Source organism: Myotis yumanensis, unplaced genomic scaffold (genome assembly GCF_028538775.1).
Source record: "Myotis yumanensis isolate MYYU_CA2020_CCGP unplaced genomic scaffold, mMyoYum1.0.hap1 SCAF_16, whole genome shotgun sequence".
NCBI lineage: Eukaryota > Metazoa > Chordata > Mammalia > Chiroptera > Vespertilionidae > Myotis > Myotis yumanensis.
Window position 1 is genome coordinate 2,174,124 of NW_027223767.1, and position 24,056 is coordinate 2,198,179.

A 24,056-nucleotide genomic window follows, 5' to 3' on the forward strand; every position below is an offset into this window, starting at 1 on the left:
ACTTAAATTATAAAGGATTCTGTCAATGGATACCAAAATACAATTCCTTTATAATAAAAGACGGGCAACAAGGCAAACAACACTAACAGCGTTTACTGTGTGCCAGGAACTGCTAAAAGCTCTGCAGACGGTCTCTCACTTAATCCTCACAACCCTATGCGATGGGTGGTACTATCACCTCCATTTTTCAGATGAGGAAAGGGAGGCTCATGGAAGGGAAGTGACTGCCCAAGGCCAGTAAAGACTTGAACCCAGACATTTGTCTTTCCAAACATCACACTCATATTCCTTGAAACCCGCCTCTCGCTTTCACAACCGCTCGGGGTCTGCAGCCTGCCGAAGGCCCAAAGCCGCAGCCCCCGGCTCCCCAGCCCCCCAGCTCGCTCGCCGGCCTGGCGCCCCAGCCCCCCAGCCCCCCAGCCCCCCAGCTCGCCCGCCGGCCTGGCCCCACTCTTGGAGCCGGGCCGCTCTCGGTAGGCTCCGCCCACAGCCCTCAGCCAGGTGCCCCCGCAGACTCCGGGCCCCGCCCCCTGCGCCTTAGGCCCGCCCCCTGCGCCCTAGGCCCCGCCCACAGGCCTCGCCGTCGGCGCGGACGCTGTCCCTGCGCGTGCAGTCGCCATTTTGCTCATAGAGACGTCGCCTGGAGACAGTCCTTTCTTCCTTCGGCAGCCGAGGCTGCGGCTAGGCCGGGGCTGGGGTCGGGGCCAGGTAGGCGGGGCGGGGGCCTGCGACGCGTGGCGGCGCGGGCTTGCGGGGCGCAGGTGCAGGGGCGGCAGCTCGGGCGGGCGACCCGGGGAGCCTCTAGTCTGGCCCGCGGGCACGGGTGCGGCGCGCGGCCGGGGTCTCCTCTCCGGCGCCGGTGGGAGTTGAGCCCTCATCATGGGACCTGCGGCTCGGCAGCTCGGAAAACCCCGAGACCCAGCGTTCGCCAGCCCCAGCCTGACGGAGCCCTGGTTAAATCCGTGCCCGCGGAGATGGCTTTCCACACCCCCTAACGGCGTGCGTTCCGCGCACTCGCACCCGGGGCGCCGCGAGGCCCTGGGGGCGGTTGAATACGTCCTGCTTTAAGCCTTCCTCCCCCAGTGGCTACACCCAGGATGGAGGCTGTCCTGACGTTTGCGCAGATTGCGTGTTTAGCTTTTGTAAGGAATGAGATGCGGGATGGGAATTTGGGGTGTGAGGAAGTGTGATTTATAATGTTTAAAAACTTTAAGTGCACATAAAAATAATTCACCCACATTATAAACCCCACTAAATGATACTCTTGTTGTCTTCTGCCCCGGATTATACATTATTACATAGTTTTGATTAGAGGAGATGCAATTCTCCTCTTATTCTCTTAACGTTTCTTTTGCACAGTCCCAGATATGTATTTATTTATTGGTTAACCCTCACTTGAAGATATTTTTTTCCGCATTGATTTTTTTAGAGTGGAAGGGAGGGAGGAGGAGGGAGAGAGAAAATCAGTGATGAGAGAGAGGATCATCATTGGCTGCCTCCTGCACGCCCCCTGCCACGCCCCCTGCCACCCGGGGCATGTGCTCCGCCGGAATCCAACCTTGACCTCCTGGGTCATGGGTCCACGCTCAGCCACTGAGCCACACGGCAGAGCTGCATAGTCCCAGATTTTAAAAAAAAGAAAAGAAAAAGGGGCTCTTGCCAGTTTGCTCAATGGTTATAGCGTCGGTCGCAGGGGCGATTCTGGTCCAGGGTGCTACCTTCGCGGCAGGCTCCATCCCCGGTCCCTGTTGGGGCACTTGCAGGAGACAACCAATCTATGTGTTTGTCTCTCCTCCCACTTTTCTCTGAAAATGAGTGGAAACAATATATACTCCCCTAAGGATTAATAACAAAATATTGAGTGTGTGTGTAGTTTTACTCAATTACCCTGTGATGGAACCTTTCCGTATGTCCAGTGTTCCTTCTCCAGAAATCTTGCAGTGACCATTTTGAGCATATAGCTTTTTCTTTCTGTCCTTGGCATAAATTCCCCAAAGGGGAAATACTGAATTAAAATTATGTGTTTTCTTAGGCACTTGAGATAAATTGTTTTCCAAACAAGGAATATTTACGTAGACATTTTTCAAAATCTGGATGTTTGTCCGATTCCCCAGCTGTAATGCACAGTTCGGCGGGTGTCCAGCCATTTTTGTGGGTTGGGAAATAGGCTGTGCAGCCGCTGTTCCATGGACAACTGTGCTCTCAGTCAGACTGAAGGGGGTAATGGCTGCTGCTTAGAGGCCACTCAGCCTCCAGTAAGTTCGTTCCCCTCCGAGCTTCACTCCCCCATGTTTAAATGGGTCTGCTTCCAGGACCTGCTGTAGCGAGCTGTCAGAAAACGGTTCTGCCGGGGACAAGAGCGAAGTGCCTGGAATCACAGACAGGGAAGATTATTCAGTTTAGGTTTTATAGTTCCAATTTTCTTTAATACTGATAACAAAAAAGGCACATTTTATTTGAGATACGTCACTAATAAAAATAATTCTTTATACTTTATGATGCCTTTTCATTTGCAAACTACTTTTATTTCCATTTGTTAATCACTGCAACTCAGGTCAGGCTTTATTCAACAGACATTTGTTATTTTATTATTATTATTTTTTTATTAAATCTTTATTGTTCAGATTACATTTGTTCCTCTTTTTTTCCCCCTCATAACTCCCCTCCTCCCAGTTCCCGCCCCACCCTCCGCCCTCACTCCCCACCCACTGTCCTCACCCATAGGTGCACGATTTTTGTCCAGTCTCTTCCCGCATCTCCCATTCCCCTTTCCCCCCCAAGAATAGTCAGTCCATTCCCTTTCTATGTCCCTGATTCATTATAATCACCAGTTCATTCTGTACATCAGATTATTTATTCACTTGATTCTTAGATTCACTTGTTGATAGATGCATGTTTTGTTGTTCACAATTTGTATCTTTACCTTTTTCTTCTTCTTCCTCTTCTTAAAGGATACCTTTCAGCATTTCGTATAATACTGGTTTAGTGGTGATGAAGTCCTTTAGCTTTTCCTTATCTGTGAAGCTCTTTATCTGACCTTCAATTCTGAATGATAGCTTTGCTGGATAAAGTAATCTTGGTTGTAAGTTCTTGGTATTCATCACTTTGAATATTTCTTGCCACTCCCTTCTGGCCTGCAAAGTTTCTGTTGAGAAATCAGCTGACAGTCGTATGGGTACTCCCTTGTAGGTAATTGAGTCTCTTTCTCTTGCTGCTTTTAAGATTCTCTCTTTGTCTTTTGCTCTTGGCATTTTACTTATGATGTGTCTTGGTGTGGTCCTCTTTGGATTCCTTTTGTTTGGGGTTCTCTGCGCTTCTTGGACCTGTAAGTCCATTTCTTTCACCAGGTGGGGGAAGTTTTCTGCCATTATTTCTTCAAATAGGTTTTCAATATCTTGCTGTCTCTCATCTTCTGGCACCCCTATAATTCTGATATTTGTATGCTTGAAGCTGTCCCAGAGGCTCCTTACACTATCTTCATATTTTTGGATTCTTTTTTCATTTTGCTTTTCCGGTTGGGTGTTTTTTGCTTCTTTGCATTTCAAATCTTTGACTTGATTCTTGTGCTCCTCTGGTCTGCTATTGGGTGTCTGTATAATATTCTTTATTTCAGTCTGTGTATGCTTAATTTCTAGTTGGTTCTTTATCATAGCATCGAGGGTCTCATTAGTTTTCGTGAGACTCATCAAGTTTATTGGCTGCTTCTAGCACATTATTGCAAGCCCTCAAAATTGCGTTTTTTAGCTCTATATCCTCCATTTCTGTCATGTTTTTTTGTCTCTGCATTTTTTATGCTTTCTTGGTGCACCCCCTTGTGGTCTTTGTGTGCAGTCTTGTTCTAGTTGAGCCTTGATTGTTGTAGTTAATACTAGAGGGATTTGACCACCAGGCCGACTGGCTGTGAGAATCAGCTGTGTCTGCAGTGAGAGAACTTCTGTCCTCTGGAGAGGTGCTAATCTAGCCTTTGCCTGAGGCGATCCCGCAAATGGTTCTGCGCAGGGCTTGGGCGGGGCGGGTCCCACGGGATCAACAGGGCGGGCGGAGGGAGCAGTTATGGCTGCTCTCAGTCCCGTTCCCAGAGGCTCTGCTTCTCAGAACCCTAGCAATGGCTGCAAACCTCAGAGAGAAAGCTGCCCTCACGTTTCAACTGATGCCAGACAATCTCGCCTCTCCCTTTTGAGTCTGAGTCCCTAGAGACTCGCCGGGATCTGGAGCTCAGAGTCTGAGACTCCCTCCTGATTGAAAACGACAACTGCGCCCTCAGCCACCAGCCCGCTTTGCGCGCGCACCTTGGTACCTTTATATTTTCCACACTGCGCCTCCTCTGAGCCTCGGTATGCTGTTCTCTTTCCTTCTAGTTGAAGAGTCTCTCCTCAGCCAGCCTTCCTGTGGTTCTGGGTGATGTCCTTTCCGTCTTTTAGTTGTATTTTTGAAGTGGTTGTTTGCGGCAGCAGTCTCAGGTGTTTACCTATGCCGCCATCTTGGTCTCCCCTCCAGACATTTGTTATTTAACAACTAGAGGCCCCGAGCACTAGAGGCCTGGCTGGCTATGGAAGCGCGAGCGTCTGGCGTGGGAGGGCAGATCCCAGCTGACCTCTGGGACCTGGGCAGCACCTGGGCCCCCTGGGCCCCAGCGCACCCCACTCTGCCTGAGTCATCAGGCCCCTGCCCAGCTCCCTCAGCCTGGGAGCTGGGCAGAGGCCCCCCCGCTGCCAGGTGATCGGCTGAGTGATTGGGCCCTGCTCACACCTGCCTTGGCCTGGCACTGCCCGCTCACCTGCTCCACCATCCTGCCACAGTCCGGCTCTAGTCAGGGCCCATCAGGTCGGCAGCGCCTCCGCTGTGTCCTGCTGCCAGCGCCACATCACCGACGCCCTCCATGTTCCGTGCTGCCCCCTGGTGATCAGCGCACATAGGGAGCGGTGGAACTCCCAGTGGAGGGTACAATTTGCATATTAGGTTTTTATTATATAGACTTACTTGTTGAACCTCTACCATGTGCGAGGTGCTGTTCTAGGGATATACAGAAGAGAATAAAATAGTAAAAAAAAAATCTGCTGTTCTGGACATTAAATTCTGGTGGGGGAAGCTGTTTTCACCAAGTGTCTATCTCTTGTCAGGAAGGGAAAGGCTGAGACCTATGAGGCCAAGTGTAACTAGTAACTGTGGAAGGCAAACTCAAGACTTCACATTCCTCCTCTAGCTGTCTTTAGCTAGAAGGCATTTACACAGTGGGTGCTTAGAGGGAAAGCAACATTTTAATGTGAGCCTTCCTCGTCTGAAATATGGGTGAGTGGTTTTGAAATTGTTACGTCCGAAGCAAGTAGTTTTTCAGTGTGGTTTCATTCATGAGACTTAACAGATGGTCAGATTTTATTCAAAGAGGAATATAATTTGCTTTTTGAAAGATGCTGAGATTCTCTAAAAAGGGTGTGTTTTCATATGTGTTAAAATCTCACATTCTAAAGTAGATTTAGGAAAATGTAAAAGCGACTATAGTTTATTGGGGAGAAAAATGGGAGTGTTCTCGTGTGTGTGTGTGTGTGTGTGTATACCATATGTGATTCTTTTTTAAAAATTTATTTTTCAATTACTGTAGACATAATCTTGTGTTACTTTAAGGTGTATACTGTATACCATAGTGATTAGACACTTATGTACCTTACGAAGTGATCACCCCAGTAAGTCTGGTTCCGACTTGGCACCATACATAGTTATTCCAATATTATTGACTATATTCCCTAAGCTATACTTTATCCCTGTAACTGTTTTAATAATTGGCAATTTGTACATCTTAATCCCGTTCACCTTTTTCACACCCCCTTCCCCAAACCTCTTCCTCTCTGGTGACCAACAGTTTGTTCTCTATATCTATGAGTTTGTTTTTGTTTATTTTGCTTTTTAGATTCCATATATAACTGAAATCATCCAGTGTTTGTCTTTCCCTTGGACTTTTTTAATTTTTGGAGGAACCTCCATACTCTTTTCTCTAGTCTGCACCAATTTACAATCCCACCAATGGTGCACAAAGGTTCCCTTTTCTCCACATCCTTGCCAACACTTGTTGTTTATTGATTTATTCTTTTTAATTTAAATTCTTTATTGTTTAAAGTTTTACATAAGTCTCTTTTCCCCCTCATTGTACTTTCCCCGGCCACTCCCACCCCCCAGCACACACCCTCACCCCCCTACTGTTTGTCCATTGGTTATGCTTATATGCATGCATACAAGTCCTTTGGTTGATCTCTTTCACCCCCCCCCCCACCGTTTCTTCCCTCTGAGGTTGGATGGTCTGTTCGATGCTTCTCTGTCTCTGGATCTATTTTTGTTCATCAGTTTATGTTGTTCATTATATTCTGCAAATGAGTGAGTTCATGTGATATTTATCTTTCTCCAACTGGCTTATTTTGCTTAGAATAATGCTCTCTAAGTCCATCCATGCTGTTGCAAATGGAAAGAATTCTTTCTTTTTTATAGCAGCATAGTATTCCATTGTGTAGATGTACCACAGTTTTCTAAGCCACTCATCTGATGATGGGCACTTAGGCTGTTTCCAAATCTTAGCTATTGTAAATGGTGCTGCTGTGAACATAGGGGTGCATATATCCTTTCTTCGGATATACTCCTAGAAGTGGGATTATTGGGTCAAATGGGAGTTTCATTTTTAATTTTTTGAGGAAACTCCATAGTGTTTTCCACACTGGCTGCACCAGTCTGCATTCCCACCAGCAGTGCACAAGGGTTCCTTTTCCTCACTCCTCTCCAGCACTTGTCGTTCGTTGAATTGTTGATGAAAGCCATTCTGACAGGTGTGAGATGGTACCTCATTGTTGTTTTGATTTGCATCTCTTGGATGATTAGTGACTTTGAGCATGTTTTCTTATGTCTCTTGGCCTTCTGTATGTCCTATTTTGAAAAGTGTCCATTTAGATCCTTTGCCCATTTTCTGATTGGATTGTTTATCTTCCTTTTGTTAAGTTGTATGAATTCCCTGTAAATGTTGGAGATTAAACCCTTATCGGTGATAACATTGGCAAATATGTTCTCCCATGCAGTGGGCTTTCTTGTTGTTTTGTTGATGGTTTCTTTTGCTTTGCTGAAGCTTCTTATTGTGAGGTAGTCCCATTTGTTTATTTTCTCCTTAATTTTCATTGTCCTAGGAGCTATATCGGTAATGATAATTGCTATGGCCCTACCAGCAGTTCTCAACCTGTGGGTCGCGACCAGCAGAAAACAAATATAGCATATCAGATATTTACATTACGATTCATAACAGTAGCAAAGTTACAGTTATGAAGTAGCAATGAAAATAATTTTATGGTTGGGGGTCACCACAACATGAGGAACTGTATTAAAGGGTCACGGCATTAGGAAGGTTGAGAACCCCTGCACCAGTTTGGCTCAGTGGATAGAGTGCCGGCCTGCACACTGAAAAGTTCCAGGTTTGATTCCGGTCAAGGTCTCATTGATGTTTCTAACTCTCTATCCCTTTCCCTTCCTCTCTGTAAAAAAAAATCAATAAAATATATTTTTTAAAAAAGAAAAAATAATTGCTATGACATATGTCTGATATTTTGCTGCCTATGGATTCTTCTAAGCTTTTTATGGTTTCCTGTCTTACGTTTAGTCCTTTATTCATTTTGAGTTTATTTCTGTGTATGGTTTAAGTTGGTGGTCTAGTTTCATTTTTTTTGCATGTATCTGTCCAATTTTCCCAATACCATTTATTGAAGAGACTGTCTTGACTCCAGTGTATGCTCTTGCTGCCTTTGTCAAATATTAGTTGAGCATAATGGCTTGGATCAATTTCTAGGTTCTCTGTTCTGTTCCATTAGTCTATATGTCTGTTCTTGTGCTAGGACCAGGCAGCTTTGAGAACAGTGGCTTTGAAATATAGCTTGATATCTGGTATTGTGACCCCTCCAACATTGTTCTTCTTTCTCAGGATTGCTGTGGCTATTTGGGGTCTTTTTGTTAGTTTGTTTTTAAATATATTTTTATTGATTTCAGAGAGAGGAAGGGGGAGAGAGAGAGATTGAAACATCAATGATGAGAGAGAATCATTGATTGGCTGTCTCCTGCACACCCCCTACTGGGGATCGAGCCCGCAGTCCGGACTGGAATTGAACCTGGGACCCTTCAGTCTGCAGGCCACCGCTCTATTCATTGAGCCAAACTGGCTAGGGCTTGGGGCCATTATTTTTTTTTTTAATTCCATATGAATTTTTGGAGCGTTTGTTCTAGGTCTGTGAAATATGCCCTTGGTATCTTAATGGGGATTGCATTGAATCTATAGATTGCTTTGGGTATGGACATTTCAATGATGTTGATTCTACCAATCCATGAACACAGTATATTCTTCCATTTGTTTATGTCTTCCTCTATCTCTTCTTTCAACATCCTATTGTTTTCCAGTACTTTTACCTCCTTAGTTAAGTTTATTCCTTGGTATCTTAATTTTTTAGTTTCTCTTTCTGTGAGTTCATTATTGGTGTGTAAAAAAGCCATAGATATCTGGGCGTTTATTCTGTATCCTGCTACATTGCCGAATTCATTTATTAAGTCTAGTAGTTTTTTGATGAAGTCTTTAGGGTTTTCTATGTACAATATCATGTTATCTGTGAATAATGACAGTTTTACTTCTTTTCCAATTTGGATACCTTTTATTTCTTTTTCTTGTCTGATCGCTATGGCTAGCACTTCCAGTAGTGTGTCGAACAGGAGTGGTGAAAGTGGGCATCCCTGTCTTGTTCCTGTTCTTAGGGGAAATGGTTTTAGTTTTTGCCCATTGAGTATGATGTTGGCTGTAGGTTTGTCATATATGGCCTTTATCATGTTGAGAAATGCTCCCTCTTTCCCACTTTGCTGAGAGTTTTTATAAACATAGTTGTTGGATTTTGTCAAATGCTTTTTCTGCATCTATTGATATGATAATGTGATTTTTGTTTTTCAATTTGTTTATGTGATGTATCACGTTTATTAATTTGCGAATATTGTACCAGCCTTGCATCCCTGGAATAAATCACACTTGATCATGGTGTATGATCTTTTTAATATATTTCGGGGTGTGATTTGCTAATATTTTGTTGAGGATTTTAGCATCTATGTTCATCAGGGATATTGGCTTGTAATTCTCTTTCTTTGTAGTGTCTTTATTTGGTTTTGGAATTAGGATAATGCTGGCCTCAGAAAAAGAGTTTGGAAGTGTTCCTTCCTCTTGGATTTTCTGAAATAGTTTGAGGAGTATAGGTGTTAGTTCTTTGAATGTTTGGTAAAACTCGCCTGTGAAGCCATCCAGACCTGGGCTTTTGTTTGGTTTGATTTTTTTGATTACTGCTTCTACTTCATTGGTTGTTGTTGGCCTATTCAGGTTTTCTGATTCCTCCTGATTCAGTTTTGGGAGATTATATTTTTCTAGGAATTTGTCCATTTCATCCACATTGTCCAGCTTGTTGGCATATAATTGTTCATAGTATTTTCTTACAGTCCTTTGTATTTCTGTGGTGTCAGTGGTTACTTCTCCACTTTCTTTACAGATTTTATTTTATTTATTTTAAAAAAAATATATTCTATTGATTTTTCACAGAGAGGAAGGGAGAGAGACAGAGAGTTAGAAACATCGATGAGAGAGAAACATCGATCAGCTGCCTCCTGCACATCCCCCACTGGGGATGTGCCCGCAACCCAGGCACATGCCCCTGACCGGAATCGAACCCGGGACCCTTGAGTCCGCAGGCCGATGCTCTATCCACTGAGCCAAACCGGTTTTGGCTCTTTACAGATTTTATTTATTTGGGTCCTCTCTCTTTGTTTCTTGATGAGTCTGGCTAACAGTTTATCAATTTTGTTTATCCTTTCAAAGAACCAGGTCTTGGTTTCATTGATTTTTTTTTGTATTGTTTTTTTAGTCTCTATGTTATTTATTTCTGTTCGAACCTTTATTATTTCCTTCCTTCTACTTAATCTTGGCTCTTCTTGTTCTCTTTCAAGTACTTGAAGTTGTAGGGTTAAATAGTTTATTATTGATTTTTCTTGTGGTTTTTTTGAGGTATGCCTGTAGGCTATGACCTTCCCTCTCAGGACTGCTTTTGCTGTTTCCCAGAGATTTTGGGTTGTTGTATATTCATTTTCATTTGTTTCCCAGAAATTTTTGATTTCTTTCTTTTTTTTTTTTTTTATTGCTTAAAGTATTACAAAGGGTATTACATATGTGTCCTTTTTTTTCCCCCGCCCTTGACAATCCCCTGGTCTCCCCTACCCCCCAGTGTCTTATGTCCATTGGTTATGATTTCTTTCTTGATCTCATTGGTAACCCATTCATCCTACATAATAAAAGGCTAATATGCAAATCGACCGAACAGTGGAACAACTGGTCACTATGATGTGCACTGACCACCAGGGGCAGACTGTCAATGCAGGAGCTGCCCCCTGTTAGTCAGTGCACTCCCACAGGGGGAGCGCCGCTCAGCCAGATTCCGGGTTTATGGCTGGTGAGCGCAGTGGCAGTGGCAGGAGACTCTCCCACCACCGAGGCAGCACTAAAGAGTGGGCCTAAGCCAGCAGTTGAACATTCCCCTAGTGCTCCCAGACTGTGAGAGGGCGCAGGTCCGGCTGAGGGACACCCCCCCAATGCACGAATTTTGTGCACCGGGCCTCTAGTTGTTTAATAACATGCTATTTAGCCTCCATGTGTTTGAATGTTTTTACTGTAGTTGATTTCTAATTTCATTCCACTGTGATATAAGAAGATGCTTGATATGATTTCAGTCTTCTTGAACTTGTAGAGACTTGTTGTTTTGTGTCCTAACATGTGGTCTATCTTTGTGAATGATCCATGTGCCCTTGAGAAGAATGTATATTCTGCAGCTTGGGGGTGAAATGTTCTGTAAATGTCAATTAAATCCATCTGGTCAAGTGTGTCCTTTAGAGTCTCTGTTTCCTTGTTAAGTTTTTGTCTGGAAGATCTGTCCAGTGAAGTCAGAGGGGTGTTAAAGTCCCCTACTATGACTGTATTGTCGATCTTTCTGTTAAAGTCCTCTAGAAGTTTTTTTTTTTTTTAATATGTTTAGTTGCTCCTATATTGGGTGCATATATGTTTACCAGTGTTATATCCTCTCGTTGGATCGACCCCTTTAGTATTATGCAGTGACCTTTGTTGTCTCTTGTGATGGCCTTCATTTTAAAGTCTATTTTTTCGGATATGAGTATTGCTGGCCTTAGGGCTGCTTAAGCAAGTGCTGGAAGGCACGCCAAGTTTGGTTGCTGCTTGTTTGGGGTTTGTGGATCTTTCAATGATTTTGGGAAAGTGCAGCGGGAGCTGAGGCAGGCCGCTTGTGTGGAGGAGCTGTGGAAGAGGTTGGGCTGGGCTGGTGATTTGGGTCAGCTGGGGTCTCGGGGAATCACTAGGGGTGGGGGAACGGCGTTAGCCTGCACCTGCTGGCTCTGTTGAGGGAGAATTCCAGAAAGGAGCAATGGTGCCTGCCAGCACTTTCATCCCAGTTGAGAGCTGCCCCTCCAGCCCCTGCCTTGAAGTTAGTCAATTTAGTTTCTCCGCATGTCCCTGGAACTTTTCAAGCTACTGCCCTTGCACTGAAGCTTGGAGTGGGTTTGTGCATGAGTGACGCATGGGTGCACTCCCTTTAAGAGAAGTATTTTGCCCTAGCCAGTTTAGCTCAATGGTTAGAGTGCCAGCCCACAGACTGAAAGGTTGCGGGTTTGATTCCGGGCAAGGGCACATACCTCAGTTCAAGGCTCTATCCCCAGCCTGTCCCTGGTCAGGCTTGGGGGTGAAATGTCATAGCCTACAGGCATACTTCAAAAAAGCGCCCTGGTCAGTGTGTCTCTCTCACATAGATGTCTCTCCCCCTCACTTCTACTCTTTCTAAAAATCAATGGAAAAATACACACGAGTGAGGATTGACAGCAACAAAATATGTGCCTTGGTCTCTAGCAGCCCTTTGTCTTTCTCAGATGCAATCCCCACACTAGTTTTTACAGCCAGATGTTATGGCAACTCCTCTTATCAGCACTGATGCCCAGTTTGGGGAGCCCAGTGTGGGTCTGGGACCCTTGGTCCTAAGGAGGGCACCTTCACAGCCAACATAGCCCTCTGAATTATTATTTGTTTTTAAATATATTTTTTATTGATTTCAGAGAGGACGAGAGAAGGAGAGACAGAAACATCAGTGATGAGAGGGAGTCATTGATTGGCTGTCTCCTGCATGACCCCTCCTGGGGATCAAGCCTGCAACCCTGACATGTGCCCTGACTGGGATTCGAGCCATGACCTCTTGGTTCATAGGTCGGCTCTCAACCTCTAAGCCACACCAGCTGGGCAGCCCTCCGAATTCTTAATCGCCACATTGTGGGTTTGGGGCCTGCCCATTCTGTATCTACCCCCCCGCCCCCCCCCGCGCCCCCCCCCCCCCCCACTTCTACCATCTCAGCGTAGCTTCTGTATATCCTCAGTTACAGGAATTCTGTTCAGTTAATCTCCAGGTGGCTCTCAGTGATGGTTCTATAATTCTGTTGTAATTCTGATGTGGTTGTGGGAGGAGGCAAGCACAGAGTTTTCCTATGTTGCCATCCTAACCGGAAGTCTGGGAGTGTTTTCTTTCCTCTCCCTTTCATACTAAAGCCAATTTGCCAATTTAGTGAACCTTTTGCTAGCCTCATTCTGGTGATTGTCATGTTTCTAAGGAAAATTTGAAAAACTCCCTGTTTTTTGAATTTCTAGCTTCAGCCCTTATTTTTGAACAGATGAAATGAATAGTCACAGAAAATGACTATTGGTCACCATTTCCAGTTGGACTCCCTGCCTGTGTCATTTTGAGGGTGGATTAGCTTAGATTTTGATATGGAAACTTCGTATCTGAAGACTGCAACCTCAGAGACCACAGTCAGAGTGATGAAGGGCATTTAAACCATCACAGATAAGGCAAGGCTCGGGTGAGGAAATACTTTGGAGAAGAGAATACCCAGAGAAGAGAGCCATCCTGAGATATGGCGTGGACTGTCCTGTGGCAAAGAAATGTGATGCTTCCTGTAAATTTTCAAGGACGAGGACCAGTGGGGGAGGCTGCAGAGGGGAATCTTGGTGTGTTGAAAGGAAGAATTGGGAATGGACGGGCTGCTCAGGATGTGGGCATCGGTTCTAGGGGCTGTTCAAGCATCTGTGTGTGGCTCTTTGGCAGGAGTCCTGTAATTGGGCTGAACCACCTCTAAGATCTCTTCCTATCGCTCAGATACTTTTGTTCTAAGTGTTCCAAGTCCTCTTAAAAATGCTGTTATACTTTAAGAAGCTTCATATTTGAAGGTTGGGGGAATGTAAAAGGATGGCCACTTCATGCCTATTACTGTACTTGTTTTGTAGGTAACCAAAATATTGTAAGTTGATTCATAGGTAGCTTCCATTTACCAAGCATATCATATGTGCGTGGCACTGTGTAAGTGCTGTACAGGAATTAGTTTTACAGTTATCCAGTAAAGTCAGTATTCACAGTTGTGTGGATGAGGGAACTGAGGCTAAGAAAGGCTAAGTCACTTATGCAAAGCACAGTGAGTTAAGGGGAAGTAGTAGCCAAGATGCAAATATACATTTGACCCCAAAGCCTGTATTTACACCTACAGGAGAATGAGTTTTGTTGTAGTTTCCTTTTCCAGACCTGTACCCTCTGTTCCTAAACACAGAACAGACATATATTGGTTGAGAGGTGGTGTTAGAACATACCCAAGATCTCTTCCAACTCTTGACTGTTGGTCATTAAATATTTCTTTCTTTCCTTTATTACAGCCACTCTGCCCTACACTATGCCATTAAGCAAGTGTAAGCAAACTTTTACTGTAGAGGGCCAGATAATAAATATTTTAGCCTATATTCAACGCTACCATTGTATCCATAGACAATTTGTAAACAACGAGTGTGGCTGTATTCTGTTACAGTTTTTTTACAGAAATAATTTTTGGAGGGACCTGATATGGCCTGTGGTTTGCTGATCCTGCTTCACAGCTATTTTCTTCCTTTTTTTTTTTTAAGAATATATTTTCATTGATTTCAGAGAGGAAGGGAGAGGAAGAGAGAGATAGAAACATCAGTGCTGAGAGGGAATCATTAATTGGCTAACACCCCCTACTTGGGATGGAGCTCACATCCTGCCCAACCAGGAATCAAATTGCGACTTTTTGGTTCATAGGTCGAGCCATGCCTGCCCGGCTGAATGACAAACTTCTTAATGGCCTTGCCCTTGGGCACGCATCAGGTGCAGTTGGTGCAATGAGTAAGCTGCACAAGGCAATGGCCATTTCTGGCATAACCATTGTTCCTTCTTTTCTTGGTCATCTTAGAAGCAAGAACCTGAGAGCCCAAAGCTGTTTGCCCTGGCAGACACCGGTGGTCCATCTTGGTCTCTTTAGGGCTTTGGTCAGTTGTGCATATGTTTCTTTTTGTAATCTGTAGGCTTTAGGTGAATTCATTGTAATGCCCCATATTTCCCAATTGGAGTCCCTTAAGAGGGCAGTGTGTGTGGGACCATCATTTGCACTAGCCCATTACTGTGTGGTTCCCTGCTTGCAGTTACTGCAAAGGCATGCGCATGGGTACAAGGAGGCCTGTTCAGGATGGTAACCAGCAAAATTTGGCATGTCTGCACCATAGAATACTAGCAGCAGTTAAAAGACTATTTTCTAACCTGGATTGTCAAATTTTATTGTTTAATGTAAAAGCAAATTATAGGTAGATTTGTACAATACCTTTTTATGTTAGAAATGTATTTTTTACACATACATTTTATGGGGGTCACGTTTGTGAATGTGTGAAAAAGGCCTGATGGTATCCATACCACACTAAGAAGAACTGGGGAGGCGGGTGGGAAGGAACCTGGGATTGGGGCTGGTGACTGTAGCCTTCACTGTCATATTTCTGTTTGTATTTATATTTTTAATCCTCACCGGAGGATATTTTTTCCATTGATTTCTAAAGGGAGTGGGAGAGAGAGAGGGAAACATTAGAGAAACACATCGATTGGTGGCCTCCCGTACCGCCCCTACCAGGGTTGGGCAACGGAGGTACATGCCTTTGACCAGAATCATACCCTTCACCCTTTGGTCCGCAGGTCAATGCTCTAACCATTGAGCAACAGGCTAGGGCTATTTCCGTGTGTTTTTTTACAAGGAGAATGTGTTTGTATATTACTTGTGTAATTAAAGTTTAAGCATAAGATCTATGTGGCTTCAGCCCTTTCATAATCTCCACCAGCCTTCCCAGAGCCACCCCAAGTAAACAAACAACTGCAGACTGCAGTGGGCATGCTGGGAAGGTGTCCCCATCCCCCATGGCCTACTAGAGTGTGGCTGTTGCATGTACTCAGCCCAGAGAGTGAAGGTAGAAGGGAACTCTAATGGCAACGGGTTAGAACCTCAGCTCCATGACCTTCTGTTTGGGCCTGTTGCATGTCATTTGCAAGGTCACTTCACTTCCCTGCAAAGTTGTTATATGGTCAACTTTGTGTTCTGCTAGAGCAGCGGTTCTCAACCTGTGGGTCGAGACCCCTTTGGCGGTCGAACGACCTTTCACAGGGGTCGCCTAAGACCATCCTGCATATCAGATATTTACATTACGATTCATAACAGTAGCAACATTACAGTTATGAAGTAGCAATGAAAATCATTTTATGGTTGGGTCACAACATGAGGAACTGTATTTAAAGGGCCAGAAGGTTGAGAACCACTGTGCTAGAGGAAAATGCAGATAACAGGGTCAGTTTTAGACCTGACGTAGGCATCTGAGAGGCAGCTGCAAGGCCGGGGGAGGTTTTAGGGTAAGCAGATAATACAGGAAAAGCTGGGCATAGATGGTCACTTACTTATTGTTTAAGGATCAGTCAGTCCATGTCCTTGCTAATGGCTCTGCCATTTTTCTATGTGTTAATCCAGGAGGAATTTTGTTGTCAGAGAATAAAAGGAGGTTGTCCATAATTGACTTTAAGCAGCAAACAGTAAAACACTGAGCTCTTCAGCTCCACCTTTCTTGTAAGTTTATCATTTATTCCCAGTGGTCATGAAAACTAATTCAACCATGTGGTAACATATTTTCATAAATCTAGAACCCTAAAATCTAAATGGTCTTTTTATTTGTCCATAAATATTTAACATAAAAGACTCCATTATGATGAAAACTAATTTTCTTGAGCTGAAGTCATTTTGTTATTAAGAAAATCCATTCAGGTGTGTTTAATATCATATGGCAGTTGATATATTTTATATCCTTTTAGGCTCTGAGAATTGGAAAACCAAGAAGGTTTTGATGTTTTGTGTGGCGCCCGCTGAATTAGAAACCAAGATGAACATAACCAAAGGAGGCCTGGTGCTGTTTTCAGCAAATTCTAATTCATCATGTATGGAGCTTTCAAAGAAAATTGCTGAGTGAGTTATAATCATAAAATTTGTATTATGTGATGTTTTCATTTGATAATCAGATTAGCACTGATTGTTAAACTTGATAGCAGATAATCTGCATGTCATCTGTATATATTAGGGCTGACCTTTTTATAAATTATCATAACACCCGGTACATTCATTCATCAGACATTGATTGAGTGCCTTGTGGGCGCCAGGGATAGTTAGGGCTTCATATAGAATATTTGAGTATAAAGAACAGTGAAGTGGATAATGTACAAAAATAGTTTATAGATTATAGTTCAACATAATTTTAGTTATTTTAGGTATTGATATTGGGGCTTAACTGAACAGCCAGTCAAAATCCTTCCTTACATTTAGTAGGGGTCCAGACAAGAAGCAAGTCAGCAAAATAAACACGATAATTTTAGGTGGTGATAAATGCTATGAAAAAAAACCACAGTGAAAGGAGTGATGGGACAGGCTGTTCTGCTTTTGCTTGGTGCTCAGGTGCCTTTTAAACGGAGGGGATGATAGGTGAATTGAGAACCTGAATGAGTCACTGGGTGAAGGTCTGGGGCAGAGCCCAGCAGGCAGAGGAGCAGCAGATTCAGAGCCCAGTAGTGAGCAGCAGGAGTTGGTGTATCTCGGGAATTTGGGGAGTGTAGAGAGCACGAGGAAATGGTCAGGGAGGCAGGCAGAAAAGAACTACGTCACCTGGGTAGGCATGGGGTGGAGGGTGAGGGGTTAGGTAATGGAGTGACAGTGTAGTTTAATATTAACTTTAAATTTTATAATGAGAATACCTCTGTTTTATTTTTATTAATTTACAAATCATCCTTAGATAGTAAAGATGTTGAGCCTATTCTATTACCTTTTCAGCTTTTCCTCCCTTTCTCTTCTCTAGGCGGCTGGGGGTGGAAATGGGCAAAGTGCAGGTTTACCAGGAACCTAACCGAGGTGAGCTATCGTTGACATGCGTAACATTGACCTTTTTACAGAATATGACATACTGCCTCAGTCCTTCATCCTCCACTATTATAACAATTAGACTTAGTGCCCAGTTAGTTCCATGAGCAGGAAGTCATGTAGGCAAGGTGGGCGAGAGTGGTGTTTTAGCTCCTACTAACACCAACTAGATGTAGAACCCTGGAGCAAGTCACATCTGAGGGCCTGAATGCCACTTCTTAGACCTCATTTTAATAAAAACTGCATAGATATGTGAACTGACTAGTCAAGTGAATGGAAACATTATTTCAGTTGTTGGTTAAATTTATGTCACCTTAGGCAGGATGAGTAAATCCTGTGTGGCCACATACTAATTGGTTGTTATTCTTTACCTCCATGTAAGCTGTCATCAGTTAGACTTCATGAAATCGTGTTAAGAAATGCTTTTTGCTGCCCTGGCCATTGTGGCTCAGTGTTTAGAGCATCGGCCCACACACCAAAGGGTCAAGGATTCAATGCCCTGGTCAAGGGCATGTACCTGTGTTGCAGGTTCAGTTCCCACCCTGGTGGGATGTGTGCAGGAGGCAACCAATCGATGTGTCTCTCTCATATTGATGTTTCCCTCTATCTCCCAGCCTTCTCTCTCTCTCTCTCTCTCTCTCTCTCTCTCTCTCTCTCCCACCCTTCCACTTGCTCTAAAAATCAGTGGGAAAATATCCTCGGGTGAGGATTAATAATAACAACAAAAAGAAATGCTTTTTGCTAATTGATTTATGCTATTGCATAAACATCTCAAGTTGTAAAAAGCATCTATTTTCTGTATTCTAGCAGGGGCTATGGGCAGCTTGCATAGGCTTGAGAGTCAGACAACTTATCCTTGGCAAGTTATATAACCTTTCTAAACTGCAAGTGATTAGGAGTGTTTGAGGACTAAATGGGATAATTGTGTGCCTAACACAGCTCTTTGCATAGAGCAGGTATTCAGTAAATATTAGTTCCCTCTCCTTTTCCACTGTAGTATTTGGTCAAATACTTACATATTATGGAACTTAAAACAGATGTTGATGAAAAGGCACAAATTTTCTCTTCCCCATTTATTTCTCCATTACTGCCTCCTCTTTTCACTCTTCCAAGTTGCTTCATGTGGCTTCAATAGGTAAAAAGTGTAATTGAAGAAAATATGCAGGGAAAATTTGGAGAAGATAATGCTGCTAAAGGGAAGAATGTCCTTTGTCTAGTTTGGAAGGGAGGGTCCAGGGGAGAGTTAATGGTGGAAGACTCAGGAGGAGGTTGGCCCACCCTCCAGGTTCACGAAAGAGGGGAGAGAGAATACTTGGTGTTTGTTGGGAAGGCAAGTGGAATAGCATTTATGGACTCCTTCCTATTACTAGGCTTTAAAGAACTGAGTTCAGGGATGATGTTAGGTAGGAAGGCTCAGAAGTAGCAGGGGCAGTATTTGGTTCCAGGTCTCTCTGGCTCTAAAGCTCATTTTTTTTCTATGATACCACGCTCCCTTTTAAAATGTATTCTGTTTTTTCCCAACATTTTAAATGAAAATGTTCAAACATATAAAAAATTTGAAAGAATAGTACCTAGATTCTATCACCTAGATTCACATTTCACATTTTGCTATGTGAATATGAATGTGTAGAAGTAAGTTGCAGACATCAAGACACTTAACTTCTGTACATGGGCATGCATCTGCGAAGAGTAAGGACTTTATCTCTAGTCATCTAAAGTCTAGTCTATTTTCAAGATTCCCTACTTGACCTAAAGAGCCTTTTATAGCTGTGTTTTGTTTTATTTCTCAAACTGGGATTCATGGTTCAAGCACTGTGTTTTTAATATCTCTCTAGTTTTTTCTAGTCTACATCAATTCCTCACCTTTTCTTTTTTCTTCCTATGACATTGACTTTTTGAAGAGGCTGTTTTGTTCCGTTCTGGGTTTGTCTAATTGTTTTCTTCTGGCTGATCACAAATTTTTTGAAAGTAGAGTATTGGACCTTATTTATTGTTATTATTATAACATTTTGTTCCTAGTAAGTTCTTCCTTGTTGTGGTTAAGTGAATGAGTATATAATCCTATATAATAAAAGGCTAATATGCAAATTGACCGAACGGCAGAACAACCAATCGTTATGACGTGCATGGACCACCAGGGGGCAGACGCTCAACCCATGCGCTGCCCCCTGGTGGTCAGTGCACTCCCACAGTGGGAGTGCCGCTCATCCAGAAGCCGGGCTCACGGCTGGCGAGCACAATGATGGTGGTGGGAACCTCTCCCACCTCTGCAGCAGCCCTAAGGATGTCCGACTGATGGCTTAGGCCTGCTCCCTGTGGATTCAGCAATCAGTCGGACATCCCCCGCGGGCTCCCAGACTGCGAGAGGGCGCAGGTCAGACTTGGGGAACCCCCATCCGAGTGCACGAATTTATTGCACTGGGCCTCCAGTTTCCTATAAAGATACTGTGTTCAGAGTGGTACAGCGCTTTCTGCTTATACACAAGAAGTGGGAGGGTAGGTTTACTGGTTTCAAGTCAGAAATGTAATTATGTTTAAAAAGTGTAGCTAATGGCAGTATGCTTATTATGGTTTTGTAGCATCTAAAACTAATCTCTTTTGTAACAGTTTTAATTTCCATATTTTGTAACATTGGAAAATGTTGAAATTTTTTGTGTATTTTAAAAAACATAAATTATATACCTTCTTCATCCCTCCCCTCTTTTTTCCCTTTTCTTTCCAGAAACAAGAGTACAAATTCAAGAGTCCGTGAGGGGAAAAGATGTTTTCATCATTCAAACTGTTTCAAAGTAAGTACTAACCCAACAGAAGCATTGTTGCTTTCTGGGTTTCTGTTTGGGCGTGAGTGTTCAGAATAAGAGTTGGTTAGACAGGAAAAATTAAGATAATTTTAAAACTGGTATTTTACTCCGCTTATTTTTCTGACTTAACTGCTACCTTTATGTGTAACCAAGTACAGTAGTCCCACAGTTATCCAGGGGGTACATTCCAAGACCCCCAGTGGATGCCTAAAACTGAGTCCTATATATACTCTGTTCTTCCTATGCATACATACATATCTGTGATAAAGTTTGGTTTATAAATTAGGTACAGTAAGATATTAACAACAATAATACAATAGAGCAATTACAATCATCCTATATAATAAAAGGCTAATAGGCAAATCGACCGAACGGCAGAATAATTGGTCACTATGATGCACATTGACCACCAGAGGGCAGATGCTCAATGCAGGAGCTGCCCCCTGGTGGGCAGTGGGCTCCCACAGGGGGAGCGTTGCTCAGCCAGAAGCCAGGCTCATTGCTGGCGAGTACAGTGGCGGTGGCGGGAGCCTCTCCCACCTCCGCAGCAGTCGGACATCCCCCGAGGCTCCCAGACTGGGAGAGGGTGCAGGCTGGACTGAGGAACCCCCCCCCTGAGTGCACAAATTTCATGCACCAGGCCTCTAGTACTATAATAAAAGTTATGGGAATGTGATCTCTCTCTGTCTCTGGTAACTGATTTGATAACCAAGACAGCTTACTGAGTGACTACTGGGCAGATGTCATAAACAGCATATGGGATAATTAATGTCCCAGGTGGGATGGAGCTGGACAGCTACGCAAAATGGTACACAATTTAAAACTCATCAATTGTTTATTCCTGGAATTTTCCATTTAGTATTTTCCTATCATGGTTGACTGAGGGTAACAAACCACAGAAAGAGACACTGAGGACGGGGCCGCGGGGCTACTGCAGTGGAAGAGAGCAGGGGTGGGGACTGTCCGTCCCTCGGGCCATATAAGGCCCGTAAAATCATTTGGTCTGGCCCTGCCAAGGCACCTGCAGGTGGGACTCAAAATTCAGTAAATCTAGGAGCTTTGTTCATAGCAACATACATTTATATTAAGCAAATGATGTTATAAATATCCAAATGGCCCTGGGCAGAAAAAGGTTCTCCAGCCCTAGAGTAGAGGCTCTGAAGGATAATAGAACCTACTCCCCCTCCAGCAGCGGGTGGGGAAATGCAGAGCACAGAACAGTTTATGTTGCTCTGGCTCCTGGCTGTTTTCAGTACTTTTATCTACCCAGAGACAAGTGTGAGTCGACTTGTATAAATGCACTGAGATTGGCTATGTTTCCCAAGAGGCACTGAAGGCTAAATTGGACTTAGAATTCAGGACTTCAGAAGGGTGACTCCTGTAATTCTCGAATTCAAGTCCTGTTTATTTTCTTTTACTTATTTTTAACACTTACTCTCTTCCTGCCTTTTATCAGTTTCTTGGTCCTCTAGCCACAGCCATCTCCTTCATTTTCTCTCTGTCTCATTTTGCATTGTTCTGAACTGTGCGGCAGGCTTGTGTAAATTCAGCTCCTCTTACTCTTGCCCAAGTTGCAGAAAGCTGGACACCATGGTCTTTATAAAGTCCTGTGAGATAGTTGACATTGAGATTTGTATTGTCAGATACAGCTTATCCTTTATTTTAGTACAGACTAGAACATTTTTAAATTAAGAAAATTCTGTGTGTTAACTTTTCAAACAAGTTCATTATTTAAGTTTAGTGATGGAAAGCTTTGTACCAGCTCACAGAAAAATGGAGCTCCTGGGAGCATAGTTTGGGAACCTCGTAATTTTACACTCACTGTTGATTTCTCTACTCTTACCTTTCACGTAGAACACTCTCCTAAAAGTCCACTTTAACTGCAGATGTCAGGCTTGTTGTTAGATATTAGCAGAACACCTGCTCACCCAAAGGATATGTTTCTACTCGTTACTTTTTTTTTTTTTAATATATTTTATTGATTTTTTTTACAGAGAGGAAGGGAGAGGGAGAGAGAGTTAGAAACATCAATGAGAGAGAAACATCGATCAGCTGCCTCCTGCACACTCCCTACTGGGTATGTGCCCGCAACCAAGGTACATGCCCTTGACCGGAATCGAACCTGGGACTCTTGAGTCCGCAGGCCGACGCTCTATCCATTGAGCCAGACCGGTTAGGGCTCTACTTGTTACTTTTTAACAAGTATTTCTTGAAGATGCTAGTCACTGTTACAGGTGAGATGCATTAAAGACTAAAACAGATAAAGATCCTCATTCTCATGGAGCATACAGGGTGAGGCAAATGCAGGTTTATAGTTGTTCCTATGAAAAATAATACAGTAATTAGTGGATAAACTCTGTTTCATGTACTCACAACTGTAAACCTACTTTTGCTTCACCCTGTATATTGTAAGACTTGCAAGTTACATAATAAATAAGTAGATTATTTATTTTGTCAGAAAGCAATGAGTGCTATGGGGAAAAACACCAAAATAGCATGGCACGGAATTGGGAGTCATGGTGAGGGTATAGAAAGGGCTTGCAGGGTAGGCCTTACTAAAAATTGACATTTGCCCAGCCAGTGTGGTTCAGTGGTTGAGCGTTGCCCTATGAACTAGGAGATCATGCTTTGATTCCCGGTCAGGGCACATGTCTGGGTTGCAGGTTTGATCCCCAGTGGGGTGTAGAGGAGGCAGCGATTGATGATTCTCTCTCATCGTTGATGTTTCTGTCTCTCTTCCTTCCCCTTCCTCTCTGAAATCAATAAAAATGTATTTTTAAAAATTGACATTTGGCAAGAACTGGAAGAAGGTGAGGAAGTAAATTAGGTGGCTAGTTGGGGAGGAGAGCCGGGTGCACTTAGAAGGGGAAGGCCGTCAGTGGGAATCAGCATTGACAAGTTGTGGAGTGTGGCCAGACTCAGGGGGGCACGGAGTAGGAGTGGACAGCAGAGAAGTGGGTGAGGAGCGCATCATGAAGGGGCCAGGGAGCCATTATAGGCACGTGGGCACAATTGGAAGCCTTTCTGGATCTTGAGCAGAGTGGTGCATGATCTGTCTCATTGTCATGTCTAGATGGATTCTGTGGAGAAGGGACTGCAGAGGGACTGTGGGGGGAGGAGACCTGTGGTATCCTGCTGTCAGAGTCCCCGCTGAGGAGGGAGCGTGGCAAGGCCCAGTGCAGCAGTGGAGTGGTGGGGTGCTTTCTGGATAGGGGAGCAGTTAAGGATGCCACTGAGGCTTTTGTCCTGTGTAAACTAGAGGAATAATGTTGCCATCAATTGAGTTCGCAAAGGATTTTATGATGAAGCAGGCTTTGGGGGCAAAGAGCAGTTTAGTTTGGGGTATGTTAAGTTTTGAGATGTCTTAACAGACATTCTAGTGGAATCGTCAAGTAGCAGTTGGATTTGTTAGACTGGAGTTGAGAAGCTTGGACTGGGTCTATACATTTGAGAGTCTTCAGTATTTATAAAGCTGTGAAATCGGATGAAAAGCCCAAAGGCTGAGGAGAAAGAGTAGGAGAAGAGGACAAATGAATGAGCATTAGGGTCAGAAGTTAAGGAGAAGAGAAATCAGCAAAAGAAACCAAGTAGTATAAGAGGAGAACAGGAAGCCCTGGAAGCCAAGTGAGTCCAGAGTAGCAGGGAGAGGGGGGAGCAGCTGTGTGTGGTGCCACTGGTGGGTCAGGTGAGAGAAGGACTGAGCATTGATGCGGTGATTTACTAGGCATGTGGAGGTCATTCATGACTTGGATTAGAATATGTTTGGGAGAGAGTGAGAGTAGATGAATGAGATAGCGAGTGTCGCCAACTCTTGAGACCTAATGCACAGGGGAGCAAAGGAATGGGGAACGTGGTCATGAGTTCTTGTTTTTTTAATGGAAGAAATAATAGTGT

The 24,056-nt window shown here is 43.7% G+C and overlaps 1 protein-coding gene across 4 annotated transcripts in view; it reads left to right on the plus strand.

Moving 5' to 3' along the window:
• The first annotated feature begins 624 nt into the window (after positions 1–624).
• The window catches only part of PRPSAP2 (phosphoribosyl pyrophosphate synthetase associated protein 2), a 64,834-nt gene continuing 41,402 nt past the window's right edge, over positions 625–24,056 (plus strand). The window contains exons 1-6 of one of the 4 annotated variants that reach the window (XM_070393647.1): positions 646–708; positions 14,344–14,419; positions 15,931–16,026; positions 16,269–16,419; positions 17,300–17,352; positions 20,084–20,150. In XM_070393647.1, the coding sequence (XP_070249748.1) occupies positions 16,301–16,419; positions 17,300–17,352; positions 20,084–20,150 (239 nt within the window). In that variant the 5' untranslated portion in view covers positions 646–708; positions 14,344–14,419; positions 15,931–16,026; positions 16,269–16,300. Of the gene's footprint in view, positions 709–14,343; positions 14,420–15,930; positions 16,027–16,268; positions 16,420–17,274; positions 17,353–20,083; positions 20,151–24,056 lie in introns of those variants that run through there. The other 3 variants (XM_070393645.1, XM_070393646.1, XM_070393648.1) reach the window with 3 other exon arrangements.